The 24,720-nt window shown below is 38.4% G+C and overlaps 1 protein-coding gene across 5 annotated transcripts in view; it reads right to left on the bottom strand.

Moving 5' to 3' along the window:
* Nucleotides 1–24,720, bottom strand: part of PDE5A (phosphodiesterase 5A) — a 146,070-nt gene that overhangs the window by 42,972 nt on the left and 78,378 nt on the right. For all 5 annotated transcript variants that reach the window (XM_059066196.2, XM_067036581.1, XM_067036580.1 and 2 more), the window contains 3 exons: nucleotides 23,184–23,271; nucleotides 12,131–12,306; nucleotides 8,869–8,928 (listed from right to left, as the gene is read on the bottom strand). In XM_059066196.2, the coding sequence (XP_058922179.1) occupies nucleotides 8,869–8,928; nucleotides 12,131–12,306; nucleotides 23,184–23,271 (324 nt within the window). The remainder of the gene's footprint in view (nucleotides 1–8,868; nucleotides 8,929–12,130; nucleotides 12,307–23,183; nucleotides 23,272–24,720) is intronic.

Here is a 24,720-nt window from a genome sequence, read left to right on the forward strand (position 1 = left end):
TTGGAACACCTAATACCCACATAAAATAGGATAAATGTGAATGTATAAATGAAACGTTTTTTGTGATCATCAAGTACCTAATCATATTTATAATATTTATAAATATTATATTTATTATATTATTATATATTATATTTATTATATTATATTATATATTATATAATATATATTATATATAATATATTTATATTTATAAATATTCATAATATTTAGTTTAATTTGGCAGAGCTATAACACAAACATTAGTAATGAACCATGCTGAGTGAGACACAATGGATAAACTGTAGACTATGCCTTCTTCTCTTACAGTTCAATTATTCACTTTATTTACTTTTGAAAAATTTTTTATAGCTGAATTCCCTCTTTCATCTGCACAATGAATACCTCGCTACTGTAATTTTAAAAACTCAGCTTCAGCTTGCTTTAAGTGTCATTAAATTTTGATTCATTCACTTGCAAGAACACTGGAAACTCAGGATGGGAAAACAATGACCAAGAGTTTTCCACTTTTTAGCAGCTCTGGGTAGGACGTTACTTAAAATGGTCAACTCTAGATAACTCCCCTCAAGTAGAGAATTGGTTACACTTCACAAACAAAAGGTTTACATTTATTTTAGAACACATGGTGCTCTTTTTCTTCCTACCTGTTTTCCACCTACCTGTTGTTCTTTTTTTGCTAATTAGAAAATGAGTGCATACTTTTGTATGGTTGTTAGCATAACTGACACCATCTTGAGCCCATACAGTTCCTCCTGTCCTTCCACTGACCCTCCCCAGGATTGTACTATACGGTAAATCATTTCTCCGTCATCAAGGGCTTTGTAGTTAATAGATATTTTTAACAATCATTAGGTCCAGGTGGCCTCTATGCTCTGTTAGCTCCAAACAATGATGAAGACCTTCACTGACAATTCCCAGTGCCCCTGAGACTAGCTACCCATTCATAAATCTTGACTTAGGAATGCACTCCCTGTTTCCAAGCACATACCCATATACCCTAGATTAACCATAAAATTGTCCCAGTGGCCCCTCGGTGGTATGGAGTGCAGCTGTGAATGCCTCCAAATTGTCGTCCCTCCGATCCTACCCTGTAAGTTACCCTACAATGAACTGATCCATTGACTGTATGGAGCTGCCTGCCTTGTTTTTCAGTCTCAAGACACCTTCTCAGTTTGGTGGGCACTTTTCATTCCCTCCATCCCCCAACAACTTTCTTGATGGTGAATAATTAGAATGGCTTGGGCAAAAAGGCTTGGAACATGATGGAGAAGATGAAGGCCTCAATGCTGTTCCTACTACATTAGGAGAACTGCTTTTTCTTCCGCTATCACCACTACTAATAATAACTGACACATAATAGGCGGGGGAGGCATATGTACCAGGAACTCTGGTCACTACAACTCTCTGAGGTAAGTTCTTTCATTATTCTCTTTTTACAAATGAAGAAACCGTGGCTCAGAGAAGTCACAGATTTGCCCGAGATCACGGAGCTGGAATCTGAACCTAGACATGTCTCTCTAGACTCACGTTCTTAACCATCATGCTATATTCATGAAAATGAAAGCTCTATGACCAGTTAGCCTCTGTTTTATTCATTTCATCAACTATTACATTATTTCTAGCTTCATAATCACTTTAAGAAAAAAGAAAGCATAATCTTGTTGAATGCATTTAAGGATCGTGAATTGTGTTATTTCATGCTAGATTACAGGCTTCCTAAAAGTCTGAATTTTCTAGAATCATTCATTCAGTTATCCAACAAAACATGTAAACCAGGTTCCTGTTAAGCAATCACCAAATAGTAGCTATTATTATTATCACTCAAGAACTAACAGTCTGATGGAGAAGACAGACACATAAAAAATTGAAATATATCGTTTAAGTGCAACAACACGAGGATGCTAGTAAGTTTGTGTAAGTGATCCCTAACAACACAACGACAGAGAATGTAAGTACACATTTAACTTCCTTTTTTAGTCATTTGTAATAGTTAATTTTATGTCTCAACTTGACTGGCCACAGGGTGCCCAAATGAAACGTGATTTCTGGGTGCATCTGGGAGGGTGTCCTGGGTAAGATGAGCATTTGCATCTGTGGACTCAGTAAAGTAGACTGTACTTCTCAACGTGTGAGGGCATCGTCCAATCCACTGAGGGCCTCACAGAACAAAAGGTGCAAGAAGGAGGAACGTGCCCCTTGTTGCTTCCTCCAAGCCTGCTGGAACGGGGGTATCTCCTGTCCTCTCAGGCGCTGGGCCTGGGATTTCAACAGTCAGCTCCCCTGCCCTCAGGCCTTTAGACTCAACTCAACTTTAGACGCCGCTGGTTTTCCTGGGTCTCCAGGCTGCACACAGCAGACTGTGGACTTCTCAGCCCGCACAAGCACGTGAGGCAACTCCTCAGAATCTCTCTCTCTCTCTCATTTACGCATATATAAAATCTCCTGCTGGTTCTTTTTCTCTGGAGAATCCTGACTAATGGAGTCACCTATTTTTCTAAAGTCAAAGAGAATCATTCCTGAGCTTTATCAGTACCTTACTTAAGACAAATGACAGCCCTTCTTTTATTCAACTATCTCTTAGTAGGAAATAAGTCCATTTACACAACAAAAGGGACACACTGGGGTCCCTTTTACACAAGTGTGGAAATGAAACTTTATAGGAAATAATACGTTTATAAAATGTATAGTCTCCTTGAAGCCCATAAATCACATGTGCATGGAAAATAATACACTTGGGTAAGGTAAATACAAGGGTCATTTAAAAATTATTGAGTTTCACATTTTTGGTGGCTGTCTCATGAAAAAGGTTTATATTTAGCCTGTGGCAAAGTCTCTGGTAACCTTGGAAGAAAATAAAGACATGTGGCTACACAATTTGCTCAACTGTATAATCTTTTTTTTTTGGTACGCGGGCCTCTCACTGCTGCGGCCTCTCCCGTTGCGGAGCACAGGCTCCGGACGCGCAGGCTCAGCGGCCATGGCTCACGGGCCCAGCCGCTCCGTGGCATGTGGGATCTTCCCGGACCGGGGCACGAACCCGCGTCCCCTGCATCGGCAGGCGGATTCTCAACCACTGCGCCACCAGGAAAGCCCTCAACTGTATAATCTTTACACAGAAAAGGTCACACTGCAATCAATGGCGTTCTACCCGCCATAGGTCTGAAGTATCAAATCTCAAGAGCTAAAATAGAAATTACAGAAACAACTCCCAATAGTCAACTCTTAAGAAAAGGCCCTTATTCAGAACGTTATTTATTAAAATAAGTCTGAAAGAAGGGCAGCCACTGAACTTGGTCTTCCATAAAATGTCAAATTCTTCCAATTAGCTGCAGTGTTTTAGGAAGGCATTTTGTTACATCGCTCCTTGATGTTTATTCGATACAAATGTTAAGAGGGAACGAGATTTTCCTCAAGGATCCATTCTTTTTTTTTGCGGTACGCGGGCCTCTCACTGTTGTGGCCTCTCCCGTTGCGGAGCACAGGCTCCGGACGCGCGGGCCCAGCCGCTCCGCGGCATGTGGGATCTTCCCGGACCGGGGCACGAACCCGTGTCCCCTGCGTCGGCAGGCGGACTCTCAACCACTGCGCCACCAGGGGAGCCCAAGGATCCATTCTTTACGGGAATTATTTTCAGGAATAAAATTAACGTAGGTATTTGATGAGTTTATTGGGAGCCACAAGGAGATATGCTCAGTCAGGTGTTTTCAGTTCTCCTTATCCGTCCCCATCACTGGCCTGCCTCTTGGGGCACTCTTTTATGCAGAGCAGTTTGGGTCTGGGTCTTTGAACAAAGCCACGCTGACAGCCATCACATCACACTTTACAGAAGGCTAATGTCTCTCTTCCCCATGTTTAACATGCACAGAAAATGTGTTTTCAAAGAAGAAACCCCACACAATTAGTTGACAAGGCTGTTAGAATATATCTTCCTCTAAGAAGGAAGTGGATCCAGATATGAATGAGAAAGAAACCTACTAATACAAAGAGAGGTGAATATTCCACCTCAGCACGTGGAACCAAATCTTAAAGAGAATAAAGAAGCGAATAAGGCATAGCAAGACTAGATTAGTATATTTTCTTCAATAACTATATTAACATTTTATTATTTTTCCTTCTTCCTAACACTATATAAATGGATTCCTTTACATCTCAATAGGGAAGAGGCACAGACTATTAAAAAAACTTGAATAATGAGCATAAGGTTTTTCAAAACCATGTAAAGAAGGCGAATAATAATGTCAAGATTCCAATAAAATACATATATGCTTATAAGTAAAACTTCGGAGAACATGTATGACTACAATTGGGGCTAATACACTCAGATTTTGTTAGCATCTAATTAGTATATAAGAAGCTCAAGAACAGTGCCACCATACTTTGGAGCTAAGACTACCATTAGAAGTAATCCACTAGTAGAATCAAAGCAAAATAGGTGAGATTTGCTTGTCAGATGAAAGTAGGAAGAATCAAACAGAATCTATTAAATCTTGCAACGTGGAAAAGATCTATATCTTTTCATGTTATAGACATCTATAAAAATGAATGCATCAACTGACAGTGTACAGGAAGTCCAAAGGACCCAAATTGTTCCCGAGTATTTCTAGCACTTTTTAAGGAAGAAGATGCCTTACTGGATGCCTTGTTGCTACAGTTTGGTGACACTAGTTATCTAGATCATAGGGTCAACTCTTCTTTATTATTATCTGCTCAAAATTTTACATTTATAATTTGACTATCCATAGAGATTCTCCCCCAAAGTGAAGGAATGTGATGATCATCTTGACATAAGGAAGTGGCTCTGTACTCTTAACACTGCCTTAGGCAATAGAGACTTGGGTCAGGTATCTGGCTCTGCCCCTTACTGCTGTTACCTGCAGCATCCACACACATGCCTGATCAAGAGGGTTCACATGAAGTTTCTGTCTCTGAAAGGTTAAAGGTCAAGATGAGGTATAAATTCTGTCCTAGGAAATCCTGCCTAAGTGGCCAGCTTTTCCCTCTCTCTCTATTTTGATACAGAAGACCTTTCAGGATCACAACAGGGTCTCAGTTTGCTTTGAGATACATTACATGTGATTAAAGAAACTGCTATAAAGCAGAAGCTGTAGGGATTGGAACTGAATCAGCACTGACTCCATGACAAAACTGAGAAGTTTATGTTAAAAAACTAAACTCTAAAACGTATTAATTTACTGTTCTTGTAGCAAGAGAAGGCAGAAAAGGCAATCAATCAATCAAATATTCAGTTACTTGTAATACATAAACATTTATTTCATTCTGATATCTTAACTAACAACTTTCTAATAACCATAACCAGGTCAGCTGGGGTCCTTTTATTTTTATCTCAGTAACTTGTAAGGATCATTAAAAGGTATATGGCAAAATGCTTGTTTGAGGCCCTATTTCTGCTACACCCAATTTTAAGCCAAGAGAAAATAAGATTAAAAATGGGATAAAAACTCAAGTTAAGCAAGGGAAAAAAAGGATTCTGAATTTCCTATCAACTTTGTTATACTTTTATGACTAGAAAACTTTTCTGAACATAGGCATAAATATTTAGTATACTTAAGCACATTATTTAATTCTTTTCAGAACTGATTTCTAAAAATAAAAATTGAGAAGCATTTGACAGCTTTTCAATTTATTTTAGGTTTTAAATTGAGATAAACCATCAGACACATGACTAAGACAGCAATTTTGGTAATTTCTGGATGATGCAGACACCTGTGTATTTGGGGCTGCTAAGGAATTTTTATTAGGATGACAGAAAACAGAATTGAAATCACTTGCTGAATTCCAACCAATTCCAATGAATTATCTGACCTACAAGCTATGTTACCCTAAATTTCTCAATGCAGCTGCCAGAAATCTATTTTCCAAATGGAACAACAGATGCTTTTGAACAATACTGCAATATAGCAATGCTCAGTTTTTCCAAAGTGTTTTTCTCTTGCTAAAATTATCAACGTAATTGAGAAAATAATTTTCAAATTTTTCTGAAAGACTATGCTATTTTCAAAGTAAAAAGCAAAGTTTAATATCCTAATGGAATTTTTTTAAGCATTATCTTTAGAAATGCCTCTATTTGCTACTTTTTATTTATCTAAAACAACAAAGTGTACCCTTGCCCTCATTTTAGAGCTAACTTAATAATCCCACAAAGCCTGCAAGCACTTCAAAATGTATCTCTCCATGTGATCATTTCCGGCTCACAGTATGCAGTTAGTTCAAAACCAGGATTAGACAAATGGGCAATTAAGCCTGATGTGAGAGATACTTTAAACCTCTAAACCTTTGTAAAGAATTGAAAAACGTTTCATTCCTTCAAAGCTCACAGTGAACAAAAGAAATACAGCCAATTCGAATGAGGCTAACCCCTAGAGAAGCTTAATCTTTCAGATGAAATCATCTCAAGTTCCTTCTTGGCAGATGACTCAGCTTCCTACTCGGTGATTTAATCAAGAACATCTACAAGTCCTGATTCTCTTTCCTTCTTTCCTAGCTCGTTCTCTCCAGCGCTGTGCAATGACGTGGGCTTTGGGTCTGGACCGCCTGGATTTAGTCCTGGCACCATCACTCACTCACGATCTGGGAGATCCTGAGTAGGACAATCTAAACTCTCTCAACCTCAAATTCCATTTTCAAAATGCTAATACTGACCTTATAGGATGGCTGTGGATTTAATACACTTAAGTTAACACACACAAAGAACTTCAAACATACCAGGTATATGGTAACTGCTCAAGTAAGTGTAGCTATTATTATTTACTACTACTATTATTGTTATTATTATCCCTTTTCTCTCGTCTTGGCCAAAGAAATGTCGCTTTAATACCTAGGCCAGGGCTTCCCTGGTGGCGCAGTGGTTGAGAGTCCGCCTGCCGATGCAGGGGACGCGGGTTTGTGCCCTGGTCCGGGAAGATCCCACATGCCGCGGAGCGGCTGGGCCCGTGAGCCATGGCCGCTGAGCCTGTGCGTCCTGCGCTCCGCAACTGAAGAGGCCACAACAGTGAGAGGCCCGTGTACCGCAAAAAAAAAACACCAAAAAACAAAAACCTAGGCCACTTCAAAGTCCAGACCTCTTTCAATTTCTTGAAAGAAACTGACTAAATTTCTTAGTCTCACACTCACCCTGGACCTTATGCCTTTGTCCAAGAACATGCTGGCTTTTCCTGCTTGTGAGCAAACCCTGCTCACAAACACAAAACAAAACAAGTAAAACACTTCACATGATGCAGCCAACACCTTGTCTTAGCTATTTTACTCTCTCTTTTATACAAACCATATTTTTAAAAATAGTCTGTATTCATTTCCTCCATTTTCTCACCATTTACTCATACCCTTTGCCGTGTCACTCCTGAAGTTGCCTTCTAAACAATCACCTAATCACTGAATCCAGCAGCCTTCTCAACCTTCCTGTAACGACTGATGGGATCTCCTTTCTTGTAAAAACTCTTCTACTAGCCTTCTGTGCCACTGCCTGGCCTAAAGCTTCCTCCCAGTGTAACTCCCACTTCTCTACTTCAGCTGGTTTCTTTTCCTACACCTTCCATCTAAACCCATAACCCACAAGAGTTCTGCCCGCAGCCTCGCACATGTTTCTGCACTCGCCGCAACGTGCTTCATTCCCGGTGTTTCCCTACCATGGGACTCCCCCAGATCCCATGATTTAACTCCCAGATCACCACCTCTAGTTCTGCCCACCAGCCCCTCTCCACTCTAGACCTGCCCTTCCTGGTTGTTGAAGATGTCTATTCGGCTGTTCACTTACCTCAAACTTACCACGTTCTAAATCAAATCTATCCGTTCTCCTGCTTAATATTTCCACTTCTGTTAATGAATGGGACGATCCTTCTCTGAATTCCCAAGGTCAGAACATCTGAATCATCTTTAGCCTTCTCTCTCCCTAACAGCCCATCATAGACAGGACAGTGATGATGTGCATGCACTCTGGAGAAAGACAGTGTGAGCCTGTATCCTGACCCTCCACTTCCTGCCACCGCAACTGTGAGCAAGTCCCTTGTTTCACAGCACAGCTGTCCCGTTTACATGAGAAAATGTATGGAAGGGCACGGAGGGCGGACATTTGGCGAGCCGTGATGATGGCGACAAAGAAGCCGCAGCTCGATGATCTCGATGGCCCTTCTCGTTCCTTACGTGACTCTCATCACGTGATGAGAGTTTAAATTCTCAAGGAAATTTAAACTCAGAGGGTCAGTCTCGGTTGTCAGTGTGTATGTGCCTCGAATTTTCATTAATCTCATCCAAGGCAATCTCAATCAAGACCTAGAACACGCGACATTCTACTTACATATCAATGTGGTTTTCTCTCATAGCATCCTAAATAAGAATGTGGTGAGAATTCAGGAACTGACCTCATTTGAACCCAATTTCAAATAACATTCTGTAAGCCATACGGTCAGAAATTAAAATCACTCTCAATTCTTAATAACACAGAGCACATTATCAGTTACAAGCTATAAAATCTTTGTTGTTATTACTCTAACCAACCAACCACCTTGCAATCGCCTGTCGACACTTCCCCATGAACTGAAAACTACATTTAATTTTGGCTTAAGAAAGATGTAAAGATTATAACAATTATTGGAAAAATATCAGAATCATATAATGTATTACAAAATCAATGATGCTATCTTTTGCTCTGTGTTATCAGTGAGTTTCTAGCCCTGCAAGAAAGGAGATTTGATTAGATATTTTTATACATGTCCATATAAATATTTACCACATTTAATTAAATGCCTAGGGGACCATTACCAGTAGAAGCAGTTGTCCTGAGAGAAGCATATTTATGTATTAACTAGATGCCTGTAATTAGTCATTTCTACAAAGAAAGAGGAGGAGGATTACCGCTAAGGATTGGAGCTCTCTTGTTTCTTCCTCTGCAGCTGAAGCATGATATGACAGAACCTACAGGGAGAGAAAAGAAGGAATGCAGGTTATACAAGAGAGGACTACTAAACATAGACCACAATTGCAAGCCTGGGATTCTGCTAAAACTTCCTGCAGAGACAGCTAGACTCCTCAGAACATCATATCTTGTTTGCTGCTTTCTTCAACAGAGAGAAAATCCCAGACTTTGATTCAAATGCTTATTACGGAAACAGAAAGTTATACTCCCTATGTTCAAAGAAAACTGTCACTTTTCCTCTGACACTGTTGATATAACAAACACATTATTTATAAGCCACACTATTAGGTCAAACTTGGCAGAAAATTTTGGGTCACTTTCTTTTAAAAAAAACTGACTTTAGTTATTTTTACTTGTGTACAGAATCAAGATAAAAGACCTTTGCATAAACTGACATTTTAATGTTGATATTTGGAAAGAAAGTAGTCTAGAAGTTGCACTCAGATGAAGCATGTAACCACTGCAGAATTCATAAGGAAAAACTGCACAGCGGAGATATATCACACAGATTCAAGGATCCTTTTACACTCATAGGATTCAAGAACTGAGAAGAGTAGGGCTGGTCTACAAATATATCCATTAACAGCTGAGGACACCTAGGCTCAGGGATCCTCAGGACTTGGCTGTGAGCTCACTCCCAGTGAGAAGACAAGAGGGCCTAGAACCCAGCTTTCAACTCCCAATCTAGTACACTTCCCATCACCCTAGTGAGTTAAGCTGTAAGAAGAAGGTAAGGCAGGTTTACTATCTTCTTATAACTTAACATGAGAATCATTCATTCCCATTTTCAAAAGTGATAACCTCTAAGTCATGGAATAATATTTTCGACATTCTTTTAAACCAAGGTAGTGATTGCATTTTAAATTGTCTATCATATTTTAAAAACACATTTTTAAAACTTCATTTTTGACAGAGTCAACACAGATTTACTAAAATCCCTCCAAGTTTTAGAATCAGTGATAAAAAGGTATCCCATGTTCAGACTTTAAATGGTGAGCCAAGTAATTCAGCAGCCCAAACCAGTTTTCCTTGAACTAGTTTTTAAAATTTTAAGCAATTCAAAATCTCAAGCCAAATGGTATAGACATCTACTATCTTGTGATTCAGAATGTTACAATACTATGATACACCTGGTTTGTCTTAGTGTTTGAACCATTCATCACTAGGAAACCTCAGGAACCTTGGAGTTACCGTCTCCTGCTCCTGTGAAATTGACAGGTCACGGCTAAGCTGCTGCTGACACCACAGAGGTGGTTTGTTGAGAAAGGCTAAGACTATGACCATGAATTAGTCTAATATAAATCAGTGCAAAATGCAACATGGATAAGTGAATAAAGGAATAACATGACATTCTAAGTTAAAAAATATTAATTTCATCACACACTGAAGATAAAAATAGCACCTTACTCATAGGGTTGTATGGATTAATTTTGTTAACACAAGTGAGAACACAGAGTAAGCATTTGATAAAGGTTAGCTATTATTGTTGTTTTACTGTCACTATAATGTTGTTTTCCAGGTCAAAATGATTCCCTGTCATAAGAAAACGTGAGGGGTTTACGTCCCTAGCTTTTAACCAATACCTCAGGAGAAAAAATTTTTTCAAGGTTAAACCTGTGATTGTACATATGCCTGCCTATAATGAATTGAAATTGAAAAATGTATATATTAAGTGAAAGCCTAATTACTCATGTATTTAAATGAAGTAAAACTATAGTGTAAAAACAGAAATAAATCTCAATCAGGAAAATATTCAGAGATTTTGAACAAAATGATATATGTGGGATTTGCTTCGAAATAATCAATGGATTAATAGGGAAGCAGAGAGCAGAGAATTTAGGAAGGGTGTGTGTGGAATAATAGTAGCCATAGGTCAATAATTACTGAAGACAGCTAATGAACACATGGGGGTTCATTAAGCTATTCTCTCTACTTTAGCATTATGTTGGAAATTTTCCAAATAGGAAGTTTTTTAAAAAAGAGATAACTTCTAATTGATAGCTGGCTTAGAGTCAATTCTTCAGTGCAAAGCCATGGAAACAGTAAAAAAAAAAAATTGCTTAAAAATTGTATATACACACGCACACACACATACGTATATGTACATGTGTGCATATATGTAACTTGAAATATATGTATATTTGTTTGTATATATACACACACATACATATGTGTGTGTGTATCTGAAACAGATTTCTACTGGTTTCTAAGCCAAGGTCTCTTATGTAACACTATAGCAAAACTATTAGTGTTATATATTCACTTCAGAGAGTAAAGCATACCATCTTGGTTACTGGTAAATCTTGACTTATATATCCTTCTAGCTCTTTAGGTTAGGTAGCTATTAGGGGTTGGAGAAAAGTTAATGATCCACATCCCAAACATTGATATCCACTGATCTCTACTAGCTAAGAGTAGGCAAACGTTCAAGTATTATTTCATAGCAATGTATGAAGGACTAAGTAATGCCCTTTATGAAGTCTCTTTCCCTAAATTGGTCTATGACGTAAGAAATTTCTATGTTACACGAAGTGAGCATCTTCAGGCAGTTAGTGAACTGCATCTGGAAAGGGCCGGCCCACTTGGGTAGGCCTGTCCTGCTCGGGAGGGAGTCTGCCTGAGGTCGGTGCCCCAAGCCCGTGGTTCACATTCAGAGTCAGCTGGAGGAGCTCTGTAATAATGTAGATTCCCAGCCTCTACCCAAGACTGACTGAATCAGAATTTTCCGAAGTGGGATCCACAAATCTGTAATTTGAAAGACTTTCACTTTTCCTCATTTCTGATTCTGAGTGCTTAGGATTTCTGTTTTTGTTTTGTTAAAACGTGTGAATACAACTGCTCACAAGGAGAGATGGGGAGGCTCAGGCAATGAGGAAGGGACAGACGGGGTGCAGTGGCAGTAGACATCTGTGTGAACGGATTATTAAGGTCAAGGACTGCTTTTGGCCGAAAAAGCAGAGGACTGAAGGGACCAACGGCTGGAGCTTTGGTTTGGTCATAAGACCCTTGACAAGTTTCTAAAATATTCTGGGTCTCAGCTTCCTTAGCTGTTTAAATGAGGAGAGAAGGATCTGACCATCTAAAGCACATGATTTTCGTAAGGATACAGTGATATAAGAGACACCGAGAGCTGTTACAGAGAGAGGTGTAAGTCGAGAGTTGGGCCATAGAGACTGAGAAGTCCTGTAAGCGTCAGCCCACCTCTAATGTGACCATCTGCTTGGCCATAGCTCTCTCCACTGCTTCGTACATCTGTGTGTTCTGGATCCCCAAGCCACAAAAGATGACAAAAGCTTCCAGAAACTGTTCATCATTTCGGTTGAAAGGCTTAACTTTGCCAGTGGTCTCCTCCATCTTATTAACAAGTTGGCAAACCCCTGGAACAATCCAAGAAATCAAGCAAATGTTATAACTCATCATCACAGTTCTCACTGACTTTAAGACCACACACCCCCCCCCAAGACTGTCTTATACTTTTCTCTTAGGAATTCTTGGTATCTCCAAATATGCAAATGAATCCTCACAAATATAAGCTAGAAAAGTCATCTGAATCAATTTACATGAGAACTTGCTTCACATAGTCCTAAATGTATGTTGTCTGTGTTCAAAAAAATCCTAGAGTACTATTTTCTTCCAGACTCGGTCACGAATTTCAGATCAGCTGAGTCCCCAAAGACAATCTGCCCTTTGGAGACTAACTGGATGTTTGTACATTTGCCAAGAGAGCAATTTTGATGCACATCAGAATTTTGGGTCACACCGACTGCCTTTCCTTACTGAGAAACCAGAAGTTAAAAAACACAATTACATACAAAATAGAACGTAGGAAGCAGACAATTCACATAGACAGTCTCAAGTTTCAAATATGCACCTCTGCCTCCAGGAGAATCATATTTCCAATCATTTTTTGATACTACAAAAAAATGCACATAGAAATGACTATTTATTGGAAATAAAAGCAGAACTAATCTTTGGAGACAATTGTAACCTAACCTCCCAAATCCTGGCCTTTCTTAGAAAGCCAAACACGTGGTCGATATGAATGGAAGATTACATCAAATCTTTACTGAGCTAGTTGTTCTATGGGACTCTGAGCCTAGTGGTCTCTGTGAGGAGTTTGATGACCTCCTACCTCTGGGTAACACACTGCTGTTAAAGTCCTCATCTCTTCTGCCTCTGCACAGGTAATACAGACTTCCATCATGTGCGTGTAGGTACAGTGCTTTAATACGCACGTGAACTCTAGTCTGCACAGTTTACACTGTGAGGAAGGTGTGCCCACGCCCATTTTACAGATGAAGAAACTGAGTCTCAGGAAGGTTAAGTCACATGCTCCAGGTCACTCAGCTAGTTGAAACCCCAGCTCAGCCTAGCGCCAAAGGCTAGTTTATTACCACACTGCTGCTCTGTGCCTTTTTACCCCCGTCAGATCATTGCTAGCAGTTCCCTGACTGCATTTTGCTCGTCCACACCTTTGCCTATCCTTTTCCACTGGCCTATACTGCTCCCCCCTGCCCTCTTTCCTGTTGTCCAACAGATCCCTACATGCCTTTCACAGCGAGCTCCCACAGGCTTCCCACTTCCTGGGTGAGGCGGGCACTTCTCCTTTCTATCTCCTTAACTTTATCATTTGGAGTATCATGGGGGATTTTATTTCTGTCTTTCTTTCTAGACGTACATATCTTGGGCTTAGAGATTTTATTTTTTCAGTTCCACTTCCTCAGCCAGCAATGCCTGGCATATAGCAGGACTCAAAAAATGTGTACTGAGTTAATGAAAGAATGCAGGATTGCAGCTCTGACTGAAACCACTTTCCCATGAAGACTATATTCTGTTATCTCTTATTTTTCCTGGAGCACAAAAGGATTTCATAGCATCCGTGATGACGCATGGTTGTACATGAAATCCCTTTATTACCACTGGTGTGCACTTTATTTTTAACCCTACAAATTAGCTGTATTCTCATGTTGCTCTTCTTTGTTTGTGGGAGTTTTTCTACTTTAGACAGTAAAGGCATCCTTATCTATCTGTATTAGTACTGCAGAGATTACTTCTCTAACACGTTCCATTATCAAGAAAAATTTTAAACAAGACATAATGAATCTGGACACTGCAAGTAAAAACCGTGAGTAAATATGGCAATCGGTATTCATTATCTTAAAAGACCATGTCCCATGTACGGTAAAAACGCCTGGGTTATGTCCTCCAACCTTTGTGTATCCCCAAATTATAAATACGGAACTGTTTATATAAGCTTCTGGCTATCTCCCAAATCACATTTTCTTGAGGGTCACACATTCTGTTCCTTATCCTCACATCACAATGTAACTGCCTTTCAATTTTTACTAAAGTTTTCTCCTAGTTGATGGCCATTTTTCATAACCAAGATTTTTCTTTTTATCACTGCATAAGATTGACTATGTATGGGAAGGAAAAGACAATCCGGAGGGGTTGAGACGTGGCTATAGGCAGTCTGCTGGGCCTGGGACCGAGGTAAGGAACTCTTTTCCGGACAGTGGTTCAAATCGGGGCCTCAGCCAACAGTCATTGAGTGAATGTATTAAGTGGTATTAACTAATACCTCAGGAATCGAAAGGTACTAAAATGGCATGTTAAGTGTACAAGTAGGAAGAGTTGACGGTAACAACCACGGCTCAGAGCAGAACAGCTAAAGTGTGTCTGTGTCACACTCCACCTCTGTAGATACAGACACACAGACACAGAGTTATGCTCAGGGCAAGACGAGGGTTGAAGACAAATTATCCCTTTAGGAATAGAATTTAATTCTTCTTTGAAAGCAGTCACATTTATACAGCGTTCAAGACAATCCTGTTGATCTCTTTACACCCTTCATAAAATCTAATTCTATCAAACAAAAATACCCAAGTTGGAAAAAAAAAAAAAAGCTATGAAGAAGAAAAAGGTTCATAACAAACAAATAGGGTTCTTTGAGAAAATGTAAAGCTTGGGCCCGTTTACAGATAGTTTTCACAACTTATTCATTAAAGATCTGGAAGAGTGGATAAAGAGTACAAAAATGAAATTTAAAGCTGGTCATTTGAAATGCCACGTCTACTAGTAAGCCATATAAAATCAGAATCACTTATATATAAAAACAAAGTAGTGGGCTTCCCTGGTGGCGCAGTGGTTGAGAATCCGCCTGCCGATGCAGGAGACACGGGTTCGTGCCCTGGTCCGGGAAGATCCCACATGCCGCGGAGCAACTAAGCCCGTGAGCCATGGCCGCTGGGCCTGCGCGTCCGGAGCCTGTGCTCCGCAATGGGAGAGGCCACAACAGTGAGAGGCCCGCATACCGCAAAAAAAAAAAAAAAAAAAAAACAAACAAACAAAAAAAAGTAGTTATTGCAGAACCAAAAATAAAACAAAATCACTCAACAAAAACCAATAACTACATACAAAAATAAAATAAAACATTCAAAAATATATTAGGAGAAAACCAAGAAGTAGTACAGTTAGATAGCAAAATATCAGTGTTAATATTATTAGAGTTCACAAAGTACTTGTACAGACATTATTTCACACGGTCATCACAGCAGCTCTGAGAGATAGTTGGCACTGAAGCCATCTCTGGAAATTATGCTGAAGGGACTAGACAGTTTCTAAACACACACTTATGTTTTCTTTTCTATAATTCCAGGGATCAGATGTTGTTACCAACCACAGTTTTCCTTCTGGCCTCTTGGCAGAGCAGGTGGTCAATTCTTATATCCTGCTTGTGGTCTCCTGTCCTCTCTCCTGCACAACATGGGCTCCAAAACTAGCATCCTGTCTGGTTTGTGTAAGACTTACCCTTATACCCTTGTCACCTACCTTGCAAATAATTTTTTCGCACTTGTTATTTGTCAATTATCTTCACTCAGGGAGTTTTTTGGTTGTAGAAAAGATTTCATTTCTCAAGTAACTAAAACAGTTATCTTTTAAGTTTTCAACTATAGTGTCTTGCTTTTAAAAGAAGCTTCCCCATTTTAAAATTACATACAAACCTATATTTTCCTCTGGCACTTTTACAGATTCATTCTATCACATTTAATCTTTTAATTCTACTGAATCTTTTCCCTAAATTGCTACTGGATTCTTGCAAAACTTAAATAGTTATCCATTCTTTAAAAATTTGACTTGTCACCTTAAATAATAAATTCATACTTATTTCAACTATGTACTTTTTCACATTTAAATGTTATGAAATCAGTATGCATCTTAATCAATTGCTTGTCATTCTGTAATTGAAATCATTTTTTTCTTTCTTAAAGATATATAAAATGGTGTCTTTCAACCAATGGCATCTTAGAAACAATGAAATATACTCTATTATGCACAATAGCACAATTGTTATATCAGACTTGGGTCTGCATTTAGACTTTCTACTGTGTTCCATCAATCTTGCCATCTCTTCTAGCACACATATAATACTTTTAATAATGTTACTTATACAGCATTATTTTAATTTCTGACAAGGCAATTCTCTATCCATCAACTCTGATTATTTTTATGCTATTCTTCCAGATGAAATTTATATATGTTGGTCAATAACTCCTCTACCCCCTGAAAAAAAACTCTTACGAGGACATGTATTAAAATTGATATAGGGTTTCCCTGGTGGCGCAGTGGTTGAGAGTCCGCCAGCTGATGCAGGGGACACGGGTTTGTGCCCCGGTCCGGGAAGATCCCATGTGCCACGGAGCGGCTAGGCCCGTGAGCCATGGCCGCTGAGTCTGCGCGTCCGGAGCCTGTGCTCCGCAACAGGAGAGGCCGGTCACAACAGTGAGAGGCCCGTGTACCGAAAAAAAAAAAAAAAAAAAAAATTGATATAAATCTCATCTGCAAAAAGTTAACACCTTAAATAATAGATTCTTATCGTCAGGAAATGTTGTATCAGTTCACTTAAAGATAACTTAAAGATTTTCAAGTTATCTAGTAGAATTTTATAGTTTTCCTCATATAAATGTTCCTATTTCTGACCAAGTTTATTCCTTGTTATTATTGTAAACGGGATGCTTTTTCCATTATTATTTTCTAACAAATTTGTCTTGGCTTGTAAGAACGTTATTTTCTTTCAAAAATTTGACAGCCAGGAACTTCTGCAACTCTCTTTTTAGATAGGTACTTTCAGCTGATTCTTTTAGGTTTTTTCATTCAACAATCGTATCATTTTGTAAGTTATTTTGCCTTTTCCTTTTCCATGCCTCACCTTATTTCATCCTTTCCTGTCCTCTATTGCTTTGGTAAGAATTTACTTTGGGCAATAGTTGCTTTGTTTTGTTTTTTTAGTGACTTTAAAAATATACTTTCTCAACTACTTCTATGAAAAAAAAAATAACATCTTTATTGGAGTATAATTGCTTTACAATGGTATGTTAGTTTCTGCTGTATAACAAAGTGAATCAGTTATACATATACATATCTCCTCCCTCTTACATCTCTCCCCTCCCACTCTCCCTATCCCACCCCTCTAGGTGGTTACAAAGCACTGAGCTGATCTCCCTGTGCCATGCGGCTGCTTCCCACTAGCTATCCATTTTACATTTGGTAGTGTATATATGTCAATGCCACTCTCTCACTTCATCCCAGCTTACTCTTCCCCCACCCCGTGTCCTCAAGTCCATTCTCTACGTCTGCATCTTTATTCCTGTCCTGCCCCTAAGTTCTTCAGAAACATTTTTTTTAAGATTCCATATATATGTGTTAGCATATGGTATTTGCTTTTCTCTTTCTGACTTAACTTGACTCTGTATGGCAGATTCTAGGTCCATCCACCTCACTTCGTTTCTTTTTATGGGTGAGTAATATTCCACTGTATATATGTGCCACATCTTCTTTATCCATTCATCTGTCGATGGACACTTAGGTTGCTTCCATGACCTGGCTATTGTAACTATTGCTGCAATGAACACTGGCGTGTATGTCTTTTTGAATTATGGTTTTCTCAGGGTATATGCCCAGGAGTGGGATTGCTGGGTCATACGGTAGTTCTATTTTTCAGTTTTTAAGGAACCTCCATACTGTTCTCCACAGTGGCTGTATCAATTTACATTCCCACCAACAGTGCAAGAGGGTTCCCTTTTCTCCACACCCTCTTCTATGAAAAATTTTAAACTCTCCTTGAGTTAGTATTGGTTATTACCAATTTTTATAGAATTTCTCCATTTCATCAAAACATATTATTTTTTGGTACATTGTATTATCTAACATCTTTTAAAGTTTCTTCTGTATCTGTAATTACATTTCCTTTCTCATTCCTATTTGTGTTTCTTTTATTTCCCTCATTATCTGTGTTTATTATTATTGTGTTTGCCTATTATCTCTTGTTTTACTATCCCCTCTCATTTCATAAATTTATCTTTTCAATTTCTTTCCTCCGCTTGCTTTCTTCCTATTTATTTGTTTACTTTGGGGATGGCATAGAGGGTGAGAAAGAGGAAGGTGCTGTCTTTCTAATTTCTTCAGTTGAACACTTAGTTCAAATAACTTCATTATGTCCTAATTAATAATGTCAAAACATTTAAAGCTATATAACTCCTATATATATAGCTTTGACCTTGTACCTTGAGTTTTTATGTTAAATTGATACAACTGCTAATTTTCTAAAATGCTATACTTTCATTATGACTTTTGATTTCTTCTTTGTCATTTGGGAGAATGTTTTTCAGTTTCTAAGTGAGCTTTTTCCTTCCAATGTATCCTTTTATTACAAATTTCTAGTTTTAATGCACTGTGATCCATGACAGAGGTTGTCAATTCTACTTTTCAGAAATGACTAAGTTTGTGTTGTGTATCACTACAATTTGTAAATTTCTGATGAATATTTGATAGGAATTTGTTTTTAAATTATGAAATATAAAAGTAAATATTTATATGCCAATTAAATCCATTTCATTTTCTGTATTAATCAATTCTAATGTTTCCTTATACTTTCCTGTACTTTAACATTCTATGAAAGGGGTAATAAAGACTCTCACTATGACCACCATTTTGTCCATTTCTCCCTGTATTTTTAATAGCTTTGGTTTTTGTATGTCGATGATGTTATTTACTTTATAGAAGCATTTATGACAATTACACTTTCCTCTGTGAATTTAACTTAATCAATGCAAAGTGATTCTGTATATGTTTTTACCTTAAAATTTACATTGTCTGAATATTGATATTGTTATCTCTACTCAAATTTTCCCCATTCTGTGTAAAATGTATTCTTACAAATAGTATATTCTTCCTATCTTCTAGAAATTCCTCAGTGTTTCTGGTCCAATAAAGGTAAGCGTCTCTGTTTTCCAGGGTTACTATGAGGTTACTCTTATTTTTCTATTTCTTCAATCAATTCTTGAAACTATAATCCTTATATTTATTTTTATTTTATAAATTTTCACTTTTATAATTTCAAGCTATAATCTCCTAGTTTTATTTTTTTCTCATTTTCTTCCCATTATTACTGCCCCTACAGCCTTATTTCCTGGCACTTCTTATCACTAATCATAATTAACAATTCTTTAATTGGGGAAATCTGTATGCTTTAAGCAATATAAGCAGTATGTACCATGGACGACACTGCACAGTGTAATTATATTTGCACTAGGAAAATCCTAGCAATTATTTTTAAAAACAAATGAATAGCTAGTGATATTGCCAAATGATGTAATTTAATATGAAAAATAAAATTAAGAAGTCAAATTTAAACTTACATAATTTTACAGTATTGACTTATGCCTTGGGATCACATTGCAACACATAGATGAGCAGAGCATTAGGACGGTAATCAGTTTAGAAAATATATTCAGTAAGAAATACATATTCCTCTCTCATACTTCACACTGTCAAACAACGTGTGGTATAACACTATGATTTTTATTACTTTTTCACTAAAAAAAAAAAAAGAGAGATGAAAATGTAAGCTATTTAAAGTGGAGATGTTCTCAACAATAGTTTTTGGATGGGAATGGAACTCATTTCTTCAAAATATGCCCTGAAATTGACATGGAAAATAGGCATAAGAATTTCTAGTAAATATGATATGAGAAAAAGGCAAACTTAGTCTAATAAATAGGGGATATAATTGGTTAAAATAAGTGAATTTGAATGAGGAAGTATTTTCTTAATAGTGTTGAAAATGAAGTGGTGGAAACACTCTGTGTTAGCCAGAGCACTGAGAAAACATTTGATATGAAAAAATACCTCAGGGAATACATTTGGTGATACAACAGGCCCCATACTGGTCTAATGTCTATAATTTCATCTAATTGTCAGTAATGGGAAAAAAAAAAAAGAAAGGGAAAGAAGATTACCAAAAACACATGGGCCCGTCTGTCTTCCTGCATGGAACTCTGTGGGGATTTCGTATTAGAATTACATACTAGCAAAATCTGGTCTGTGACATGTAAGAAAAATTATCTACGGCCATGATGTTTTCCATGCTGCATTTGTGAGTACAAAGTATAGTCGAGAATTCAAATTTTCTGTTTTGTCACACTTATAAAGACAGCAGGGAACACTGGAAATTTTCCCTCTTGAAATTAACCTGAACCCTGCCCCCAGAAACCCCACCAGGGAAATCATTTTTTCTTTCTTTCTTTTTATTGGCAGGGAATTTTTCCTTTCCAAAGACAACATTTACTTACTTTTCACTCTGTTATCAAGCAGGGTGACACAAAATGTATGCCAAGAGAAGTCTGATTATTTCAACTGGTATTTCTTTCTTTGTTCACTTGTCTGAAACAGTGACAGGAACACAGAATGTGGATTCTGAAGGGATCTGAAAGGTTAGTTAGTTGAATAATGTGCCCATAACCTTTTCTTTTTTTAAAATAAATAAATAAATAAATTTATTATTTATGGCTGCATTGGCTCTTGTTGCGCAGGCGGGCTTTCTCTAGCTGCGGCGAGCGGGGGCTACTCTCCCTTGAGGTGTGTGGGCTTCTCACTGTGGTGGCTTCTCATGTTGTGGAGCATGGGCCCTAGGCATGTGGGTTTCAGTAGTTGTGGCACAGGGGCTCGGCAGTTGTGGCTCACAGGGTCTAGAGTGCAGGCTCAGTAGTTGTGGCGCACGGGCTCAGTAGCTCCGCAGCATGTAGGATCTTCCTGGACCAGGGCTCGAAGCCCATACCTTTTAAATGCTTAAAGGGAGAGTGGAGCCAGCCGGATGTTGTGAGCCCTATTCCCATCCAGGGAACTTTGCACTTCCCCCAAATCCTCTTATTTATCACATGTGTAAAGTGATGAAAAAGCCTGATGTATAATTTCCTCCAGCCACTCCCCATTCCCAGTTATTCCAAAGAGATGCTGAGAAAAAGCGAAGATGTGCCTTGATGTGGCAAGTCGCCACTCTGTCCTCATTCTTATCAGAACTTACTAGTAAATGATGCATCGCTTCTGGAATCCATTTCACATTTTCAAAGGTCAAAGGCAGCTTGTGGTAAGCTCTATATTTATATCAAAAAGCATTTTAAAGAAGCATAACATGGGAGATTGGGATTGACATATATACACTAATATGTATAAAATAGATAACTAATAAGAACCTGTTGTAAAAAAAAATAAAATTCAAAAAAAATTTTTTTAAAAAGAAGCATAACATTTATAATGTAGTTTTCACCTCCTAGAATATAAAATTTTATGTCCTAAACATTTATGTAGTTTCATATTGTAGGGCACCCTTGTCAGTTTTCTTCTGTTGTTTATGTTAGAGATCTGATCGGTGATAATCTTGAAAAGAGAGCTGACATATGTATTCACTAGGCTCTACTTTTTTCTCTGAGAGCTGAGAAGCGTGCAGGTGATGAACAGCCTTCAGGGAATCGCCAGGCTGGCTTCCAAGAGGCTTTATGAGGCAATGCACTGGAGTCCGCAAGCCTAGCCCTGTAGGCTTACAAACTAGTTGACCATGCTGAGGACAGATCCCACTCTCTGGAGTAGAGAAAACCAGAATAGTATCAATGTCCAACAAGAAACAGATCTGTCCCAGGAACTCGAGTACGCGCACCTGCAACTCAGCCCATTGCCTCAAGCCCAGTTCACCGATTTACGATAAGAAACAACTGGCAAAGCCAGCAATGTATTCGAGAGGGTATGAAGAACGCATTCTCTTCCTATGAGTTAACATATCTTGGCAAGAAAATAATCAGAATAAGGGAAGTCAGACTGGTGGCTTGTTTAATGGCATAAGCCCGTGTACCCATCTCACAGTGAGGACGCATGCCAGCAAACGGACTGGAATCACAGAGCAGTACCAGCTACAACCTGCTGCATCCATCGCCACGCAAGTGCTGGCCTTGCCAAGTGGTCAGCATACCCTATACACTGCTACAACCTTCTTCATCCATCTCCACGTGAGAGGCAAAGGTTCCCTGACTACTGCACACAACTGGAGAGGTACTTTTAATATTTGTCCTTTTTTTTCCCTCCATTTTCATGAACGATTCCCCACCCCCCACCCCGCACCTTTCTGACCAATACTCTTCTTTAATAAAATTGGTCAAATCTTACAACCTGGAAACTCATCAGAATTTTTAAGGTAAATTTATATGGCTAAGCCTTGCTCCGTTAGGGTTTTTATTTAAAAGTTTAGCCTCTGTTCCAAGTTCTTGGGAGCATATTTAACAGTTCACACTGTTTTCACACTGTCAATCATGCATGATTGGCATATAAAACCTCACATTTTCTGTTCTACGTTTAATATAACCTGCAATGCCAAGAAATAAATACGTTGATAATAGGAAACATCATCTCATTTTTCTGAGAATGCCTTCTTCCATCATTCCTGCAGTAGACATATTTTACTAACCTTCATGGAAGAATGTAAACTCCCCGAGGCAGGGGTTTTTGCTTGTTCACTGACTTATCCCAAGTGCCTAAAGCAGTGGAGTGTTCAATGAATACAACCTACAATCTAAACCATGTATTCAAAAAAGAAAAACCAGAAACCACGAAGTGAGGCCCTAAAACAATACACATTATCGACTTGACCTCTCTCAGTTTGCTAACTTTCAACATGTCATTCTTAAACCAAACTTCTGTTGAAACAGGATTACAATTACCAAAATACATCATAGTTAATAAGGTATTTAACAAATGCTTGTTGACATTTATCAATATAAAATTATTTCAAAATTCTTTTATCATTCCAATTTTTATCTTTTTTTTCAAACATTTTAGTCTTTAAATTTACACCTGAAAGAAAGAAGCTGCTGAGAATACATGTTTTTCTTTAAAAAGTGCAGAGGAGAGGTCAACAAAAAGGCTTTACCTATCACTTTATTCTTCTTTCCATTTTTTATAGGCGTACAAAGCAAACTTCTAATGCACTGCTGTTTTACATTTCCTGTGTTTTCATTCTAAACAAAAACAAAAACAAGACAGCTAAATATTATGAGAAGACTGTCCATTAGATGCTATAGAAACTATATTGGACCTTGGAAGCCACTAATATATTCATCTTTTATTAGCTGGAAATAACATCAGAGTGCAGAAAATGTACAAATTATAATGAAGTTCACATAAATGTACTATAAAGCAATTACTGTTTGCATTATTAAAACTACTAAATATCCTATTTTCTTTAAAAATTTTTTTTCATATTTTCCATTTTATTTACCAGTATTTATTTTATTTTCCATTTAAAACTCTCCAAGCAGCTTATAGTAATAGTAAGCAAAGTATTTATTCAGTTTCTACTATCCCTGTGTAGTGGATGCCTGAAATAACTTAACAAGAGGGGCAGAAGTCAAAAGCATTACACCACCTAGGATTCTACATGTTACAAATCTGTCCTTGTTTAGTTTTACCACTGTTATCTATTGCCCATATTGCTAAAGTTCTAAAAAGGTCTCCTAGGTAGGCAAATAACAAAGTCAAGGCAGCTGCCTCAAACTGCAATGCTTTTCTGAAGTTAGATGAGAAAAAATACTAGTATTCAAAGTTTTCAATATCTGAGAAACTAACCCTTGTAGCTTTGCTCTCAAGGAAAACAGATATTCAGTTTTCCACAGAGCTGTTCAATGCGACAGATTACCAATTACAGGCATTTAAGTCACATGAAACTTAATTTTTGAGGGTAAACTCAAGAACTCCAGCCATACTATCTAAAGAATGTCATTAAGTAGGTAATAGTTAAATTACCTCAAAATTAGTTTATGATAGTTCATTAATACATGTTTAAAAAACTAATAGGGCTTCCCTGGTGGCGCAGTGGTTGAGAATCCGCCTGCCGATGCAGGGGACACGGGTTCGTGCCCTGGTCCGGGAGGATCCCACGTGCCGCGGAGCGGCTAGGCCCGTGAGCCGTGGCCGCTGAGCCTGTGCGTCCGGAGCCTGTGCTCCGCAGCGGGAGAGGCCGCAACAGTGAGAGGCCCGCATACCGCAAAAAAAAAAAAAAAAAAAAAAAAAAAAAAAAAAAAACTAATAAAAGTACAGAGAAAAATACTCAAGTACAGCTGATAACATCTCAACAGATGTTATAAGCTGTTTTATTCTCCTTCCTCAGATCACGGAAAGCATAGATCACTCCCAAAGAGCCAATACTAGGGCCAGTCCTTCAGTTAAGAGTAACTAGTCTGGGACGTTCCTGGTGGCACAGTGGTTAAGAGTCCACTTGCCAATGCAGGGGACACAGGTTAGAGCCCTGGCCTGGGAGGATCCCACATGCCTTGGAGCAACTAAGCCCGTGCTCCACAACTACTGAGCCTGTGCTCTAGAGCCCATGAGCCACAACTACTGAGCCCACGTGCTGCAACTACTGAAGCCTGCGTGGCTAGAGCCCGTGTTCCACAACAAGAAAAGCTACA

This window comes from Kogia breviceps, chromosome 6 (assembly GCF_026419965.1).
Source record: "Kogia breviceps isolate mKogBre1 chromosome 6, mKogBre1 haplotype 1, whole genome shotgun sequence".
Lineage (NCBI taxonomy): Eukaryota > Metazoa > Chordata > Mammalia > Artiodactyla > Physeteridae > Kogia > Kogia breviceps.